Source organism: Gasterosteus aculeatus, chromosome 10 (genome assembly GCF_964276395.1).
Source record: "Gasterosteus aculeatus chromosome 10, fGasAcu3.hap1.1, whole genome shotgun sequence".
In the NCBI taxonomy this organism is placed as follows: Eukaryota; Metazoa; Chordata; class Actinopteri; order Perciformes; family Gasterosteidae; genus Gasterosteus; species Gasterosteus aculeatus.
Window position 1 is genome coordinate 7,217,905 of NC_135697.1, and position 7,516 is coordinate 7,225,420.

Below are 7,516 nucleotides of genomic sequence, written 5' to 3' on the forward strand. Positions count from 1 at the left end.
GGTCACGTTTGGGGGCGGGATGTGTAGGGAGTCGGCTCGGCTCGTGCGCACAAACCTCTGCGTTTCTTTTTTTTGGTGCAGAAGCTTTTTGTGTGTTTTCGGTCTCCTTGTAGCACTCAATATAATGTCAGGGGACTTAAAACTATTCACAGAATGTGTCATTGTTGAGTTTTTACGACAAGCTTCCTCACTTGAGGAACACTGCTAATGTCTTCTTTTTTTTTTAATTGGCTTCTTGCACAATTTCACAGATAAAATGAATGTTGGTGTGTGAGCTTTGACTTTTTTCGATCAGAAAAATAAGGCATGTGTGCTCTTTGTTTCTTGATGTTTGTACTTTCATTTTGCATACAGGATGTGTTTTGGCAGTTTGTGTGTTAAAGTTAACAGAATTCAATCAGGATTCATTTTTTGTCAAATTGTTTTTTCTTTTTCTTTTTTTTTATGATGTTTCGTCGATGTCCATAGCGCTGGATAACCAACTCAGGCAGAAAGAAAAAAAAAATTATAGAGGCCCACTTAACAGTTTCACCCCAATCAAGTTACGTCATGGGCTGTTATAAAGATATGTAAATGTATTACATATTATTTGATATGATTAACAAATGTCATTATTGACAATTAACTATGAATTATTATTATGATATTATGTGTGTTATGCTGGAGGAGGCTCGGATTAGTCTTTAGTTCTGCCTCTCTGCGCAAGGCGACACTTGGACAGGGGACAGGCTGTACTTTCCGTGACCTCTGACCCTGCCACGGAGGGGCGAGGGTGGGGGGAGGGGGGGGTAGAGCTTATCCGTAAGTTGACCCCCTCCCTCCCCCACTCCCCCCTCTGAACACTGAGCGCTGATGCCAGCCTCCGGTCCATCGAGACGTTCCTCTGCTAACCCGTGACGCCCAAATACTGAACTGAAGCGCTTTGTCCCGCGCGATGGACGCAGAGAACTGGACATCAGCACAGATCTGCTCGGGACCGTCCGGCCTGCAGGGAGACGTTCCCAGCCAACTGGTCTGTACTACAATGTACTCACCAGGTCGCTGTGTCTCACCAACCCCCCCTTTTCCTCTATAGCAATGGAGAAACGCTGTCGGTGTATGTATTTTGACATCTGTACAAATGCACCACTTTGAAAAAGAAAATGAAACCTTGACATATCTGGAATAAATGCGCAAGTTGTGTCTTTATTTGAACACCAACGCTATCAAACAAAACACCATTTGATGGCGATACCCACGCACGACACAAGCACTGCGTTTAAAACAGCTGTCACATCTGTCACACACTATGATTTCCGCCTTACGGTTGATTTAGTGCTGAAGTTTAAGAGACAATAACTCCCTCTAGTGCACAATACGCTGCACAACAAATCCACTTGATGCAACCATTTAGACACCAGGGTCACTTTGCTGAATGCTGTGTCGCCCTTCAGGTCATCTTTCTGCTCTAGTTGTCTTTGAAGGTTTTGGTTTAATGTCAACAAAAAACGAAGAGGAAATACAGAATAGTCTTTATTGTACTGAATACATTGTTATTGCAAAGATACACACAGCAGCAACACGTTGAACATTTCCCGACACGGTCACCAAGAATACAGCATCTCAGTGTTTTATAACTCCAACAAGGCCCCTAAAACTCCGTTTTGCACTAATTAACAATGTCTGACCAAAATCGTGTATAGCTTTGTCTTTATATGATGATTTTAATGTAGCGTCTTTGAGTCCTATGAATAGCGCTATAGAAATAAAATGTTTTATTATTATGAACAAAAGTATGAAGTATATGTGGCATCAGTTTGTCAATTGGCTTATGTTTAGTGCCGGACTACATTTCTTCCAACCGTGCAACTATTATAACACAAATTGTGCAAAAATCCCAACATAGATGTGATTTAAATGCTATCTGACAGCGAGGTGTATTGATGTTTGAAAGTTATATTCTTTAATTAATGATTAATTAAGGACAAACTAATCATAAAAAGCCATAGTGACTTCATCATTTGTTAATAGTCAGCAACAGGGATTCATGATATGTTGTGCATTTATTGATGGATTAAATCTGAGTCGGGCATTACTGAAGCATGTACACAAGCCGATTGGCCGAAAGGAAAAACAGGCGGTGAAAGAGTGAACACACTATTTCTGCTGTTGATAAAGAGTCTGGCCATTTCAATAATCATACTTAATATTCAGTTTATATAAATAATTGGACATAATGGCTCGAGGTAACCGCCGGCACAACGTTCACAGGTTATATGACAGATGGTTGCTGACTCTCAGGTTGAAAGGAAGTGTCAGTTAACTACATGCGAATGATCCAATGACCCATGTGTGTTTAGGCTTGTGGCTTTCATCAGGGTTATAGATCTATGACAGAAACCTTTGTTTTTCCCCAAATCCTGACCTGTAACATTCTTTAAATCAAACAAATTTGCATTTTCTTCTCCAGAAAAAAATCCCACTAATTTTGCTTTATTTCCACCTTCTTCTATCTTTGCAATAACAATAAAACTGTCTCAAGTGCTTCTTTTCCTACTTAATACTGTATATTAGAATTTACTTTAAACAGTGTTAACTTTACACGGCTTTTCCCTGAAGTTCCTTGTGTAAAGTTCAAGAACAGTAGAGGCCGCAGGACGCCATCACTCGTAAATGTCAGGCACACTGGAATCGATGAAGAGGACTTAAACGTGACTGTTTTATCTGCAAATATGTCACATGTTTCTGATGCACACATTCAGAAGTCCTCATCAATCTTCCTCGCACGACCAAAAACACATGCACACACTTAATTATGTTGTGTTGTTTAAAATTCACAGAATGATCAGCACCACTGAGGAGGAAAGGTCCCGCCTGCGTCATGGCCGTTAACGGGTGACGTCTCTGGGTCTTGCATATTGATTTGCACGTTCTTTCCAACATACAGTTGAGTAGAATAGTATCCCAGAAGGATCTCAGCACAAGTGTTCGCCTCCTCCTGCTCAGTGTGTTTACATGCAATGGGTTCATCTTAGCTGTCATTCTTTTATTTATTACCAACTGTAAATTTAGAAATATTCCCTCTATTGTTAACACAATACATGGACAATGTATGTTCTGCAACCGGTGTGTACGTACGCATGTGTCCTACGCCGTGAACATTTGGTTGGACTGTTGTGTGACGCGGATGAAGGTGGTCCTCCTGCCCAGCTCCTTGAGCTTGGCGGCGCCCACGTATGTGCAGGTGGAGCGGAGGCCTCCCAACACCTCGCGGACGGTGTTCTCCACATCTCCTCTGTAAGGAACCTCCACGGTCTTTCCCTCCGACGCCCTGAGAGCGGAGCAGAGAAGGTAGGAACACAGGCGGATACAAACAGCAATCATTTTGTGGAAAGGTATTTCACCGAGGGTATTTGTGAAAAGTTCTACTCCGGGGGGGGGGGGGGTTCCTTGCGTATTGCTCGCTGTGAAACCAACTCCTCCGTCTCTCACCTGTACTCCGCAACCCCACCCACGTATTTGTTCATGGCCGTGTCGGAGCTCATGCCATAGAAGAGCTTGTATTTCTTGCCGTTCCTCTCGGTGACCTCTCCGGTGCACTGGTCGTGGCCTGCCAGCATCCCGCCCATCATTACAAAGTCAGCACCTGCACCTGGGGAGAGGAGGGGGGGGGGTGGTTGAAGTTGTCCAACAATGTGGTTGATTCCTTGTGAAAAGGACATGAATGGTGGGGCTGAATATTTACCGAAGGCCTTGGCCACATCTCCGGGGCAACTACAGCCACCGTCCTGCACGGAGAGGGAAGAATCGTACTCGTGTCTGTGAATCTCACGTCCTAAAGTTGTTATTCTGCCAGCCTCAGAGGACCGAGGACGTCCTCTAGTGGCTGCTCTCATTATCGACAATTCGACTGTTAGAAACTGGCAAATTGTTACAGCATATCTGGGAGCACATGAACCAAACCGAGTCAGTATATATTTATGATGACCGTTATTCCCCATCTAAGGGTCCTCGCTTACGTTTGTTCACGTTCCATCTTCCATCACGTGGCTTTTTTTTATTTGAAAAGCTAAATTACTAAATGTTAACTATTTTGTAGCACGTTTCATTAAATTCCTCTAAATCTGAATCACATTTCGCTGCTCAGTCCTTTGCTCCGCCCTGTGAAGGAGGCCTTCTCCTCAACCTGGACTAATGTGAGTTACAGCCAATCCACGCAGAGAGGATATACGTACCTTAACATACGTACAGTATACTCTACCAGCTACTACTTACAGAGACTTACAGAGATAATGTGTCCTTTGAGTCCATGGGCGGAGTCGGCGCACTCGATCACCGCGCTGAGTTGCGGGTAGCCCACTCCGGTCTTCATCCTCGTCGTGCACACGGACCCTGCGATGCACAGTCCACACGGAGGGGCATCAGGGAAGGCCTTTCGTCATGTCCTCATCACCCCCCCCCCCCCCACCCCCCTGTGATTGCTGTCATCTTTCATTGCAGAAAGTCACAAAACGGCACCTTCCGAATGCCAAGTTCACGGGGGATTTATCAAACTCAAAATAGCGAAAATAGAACAACGGACACGAGCTCTTTCATGGTAATCCGTTGCAGTAAATAACCTAAACCTAAAGAACCGATCGAGTTGTTGTTTTAGAGTTAAAGCACCACTCGGCCTGCACGCAGACACGCTCCGACCCACCTGGCCCGATGCCCACTTTGATGATGTCAGCGCCGGAGAGGATGAGCTCCTCCACCATCTCCCCCGTCACCACGTTGCCGGCCTGCAAAAGCCAGACGGCGTCAGCCGGCGACACGCGGCCTCACAACGCAACGCAGCCGCACCAGAGAGCGCCCCTCTTACCATGACGGTGTGCTTGGGAAACTTTCCCCTGACCGTCTTGACGTACTCCACAAAGCACTCGGAGTAGCCGTTGGCCACGTCCAGACAGATGTACTTGAGGGCGGGGACGGCGTCCACAATGGCACACAGCCTCTCCAGATCCGCCACGCCGCTCCCCGAGCTGACGGCCACGTGCTGGGGGAGAGGAGCCTGCGTTTAGGCCGATGAGCGGAGACGTGAAGAAGGAAACGTGGGTCGGCGGTGTGTGTTACCTCGAGGCATTCTGGGTGAGCCGCAGCAAAGTTCCTCCAGTCCTCCGCGGAGTAGTGTTTGTGGACGGCGGTGAAGAGAGTGTGCTGCGGAGAGAGAACGACGGAACGGATCAACACAGATTACGGAGGCAATTGCCCGGTCGTGCCGTCGTGTCTCTCCTCCATCCGGCCGTCTGAGCTCACTTTGCTGAGCGCCCGGGCCATCTCGAAGGTCCCCGTGGTGTCCATGTTGGCGGCGATGATGGGGATGCCGGTGTAAGTCTGCTTGGAGTTGCGGAACGTGAAGGTCCTCTGAAGGTCCACCTGAGGGCGGACGAGACATGAGTCCCTCTGGAGGCCTGAGTATTCATATCAAGCTCAATACTTTCAACTTCTAGAATATTATTATTAACACATAGAGTTTTAGAAAGAAAAAGGGATTAAAACCAATTGCAATGGTACTAAGAGGCTTTGTTGAGTATTGGCAAGACATTTATTATGCAAAGGTGTAGAAATGGGTAACAGTGTGCCTTCACCTTCACTCTGCAATTATTGTCAGAGCCGCAGCAAAATGAGGCAATAACTCACAATGTCAGCAGAAACAGGAAGGTGGAGAAAGGAGCATGGATGAGAAGGGAGGAAATGTATCGTCTGGCTACAGTAAATAGACACACTGACTCAGCAAGTCTTTCCACTCTAGTGACCGGAGAAAAACGTGACGCAGAGATCAAGTTGTTTCTCATAAAACATCCTACGGTTTTATGCGAGGCCATCTTGTATTCCCTAGATTTATCTGACAATCTTTTATAGAGAGAAGTTTCGGGGTCTGAATCCCAATGCATCTGGCTGAGGTGATGCAGATGTGCAGCAGTACAATTTGAAGGGCTTAACCAGAGTTGCTGTCCGCTTTACTAATCAGCATGCAGCAGGTACGGGGAGAATTCATGTCAGCATCCGCAAAAGAATTGATTAAGTCCAGATCGAGAGCCCCTACTACACTGCGTACGCATCAGTGCGAGCTTGAGTGCTGTGTGGTCTCAGTGCTGTTGTGTGCGTCAGTGTTTATATATATATATATATATATATATATATACATACAATGTTATCCTGGTGCCTCTGTGACAAATGCAATGTTCCCCTGTTAACAGCACTATTTATAAACCCATTTTCTGAGAAGTGTCCCGGCTCTCATGTCGTCAGAAGCCAACTCCCGCCCTCTCCCACCATCCACCCCAGATCTAGTGGCACCGCACCAGTACCGTGATCTTGTGTCGGTACCAGTCCCAGATCTAGTGACACGAGGCCAGTGACACGAGGCCGGGTCCAGGAAGTAGCACGCGTAAAAACGACAACGAGAGGACTGTGTTGCCCCTGAGTCCTAAACCAACGGGTGCTAAAGGAACTGTGGCTGGTTATATAAGTGTCAAATAAAAAGAACTTAATCCACTCAAAATTGTAATTATTATCCATGCTGCTCCTCCTCTTCTTTGGTTGGTTCTGGCCATTTTGGACAGTTGTTGTTGTTGTTTACCTCTGTCTGGTACAGGCTAGCTTTGTTTCTTGTCACCTTTTAGAAGGTCACTCTGCTGTTACATGCTCGGTACGGAGGCAGAGTGCACCTGCTGGCTGACACGAGACAACAACAAAGTTTATTTCAGCTTGTGTGAGTGTCTCAAGCCTGAGCTGTTACTTTTTGATCAATTCTGTGGATGCTCCGTAAATCAAAATGTACATTTTTCATCTTTGATCATGGAAATAAAGGGTTAGGAGGCTAAGAAATACTGCCCCCCTCTCACCTCCCCCACACACACCTCCCCGCCCCCTCTGGATAGTCAACATATCTCCATTGCCTCACACACCACAAGGGGAAATCAACTTTCTGAATGCAGCAGTAAACAGATTGCACCCCTCCTGAGAGATAATGGCGGTTAATTGAGCTGCAGCTGGAATATCACATTATCAGAGGAAAACCTAACGAACCGCACCGACCTCCGAGCGACTCTTCAGGCTGCTCCTCTTGGGTCGGAAGAGGACATCCTTAAAGTCCAGCTTGAGGTCGGAGTCCACGCGAGGCATCGTTGCAGCCAGCGACCAGGATGAGGATGATGAGAACACGGAGGACCCTCTCTGGAGGAAGGCTGCTGCAGCCTGAGCTCCAACCACAGAACCCGAACCTCCAAGCAGCCAGCGTATTTATAGCAGAGGGGGGCCCAGCCCAGCCCCGGCCCCCTTGGCTTTATTTGGGCCTGGACTCTCTCCCCCTTCTATCCCTCTCGCTCTCTTTCTCCCTCCACTCTTCCTGTGGCCTCTCTGTCTCTCTCTCTCTCTGTCTCTGTCTCTCTCTCTTTCTCTGTCTCTCTCTCTCTCTGTCTCTGTCTCCCTGTCTCTGTCTCCCTGTCTCTCTCTCTCTCGCGCGCGCTTTCGCTTTACTCTCCTTCTGCAGAGT

General features: G+C 46.9%; 1 protein-coding gene across 1 annotated transcript; it reads right to left on the bottom strand.

The window, feature by feature from the left end:
• Positions 1 to 1,499: 1,499 nt before the first annotated feature.
• Positions 1,500 to 7,516, bottom strand: gmpr (guanosine monophosphate reductase). Its single transcript, XM_040187825.2, has 9 exons — positions 7,060 to 7,516; positions 5,275 to 5,394; positions 5,092 to 5,175; positions 4,841 to 5,014; positions 4,679 to 4,760; positions 4,265 to 4,371; positions 3,725 to 3,767; positions 3,472 to 3,631; positions 1,500 to 3,310 (listed from the first exon to the last, which is right to left on the bottom strand). The coding sequence occupies exons 1-9, from the start codon at positions 7,144 to 7,146 to the stop codon at positions 3,127 to 3,129; spliced, it is 1,041 nt and encodes a 346-aa protein (XP_040043759.2). The 5' UTR covers positions 7,147 to 7,516; the 3' UTR covers positions 1,500 to 3,126.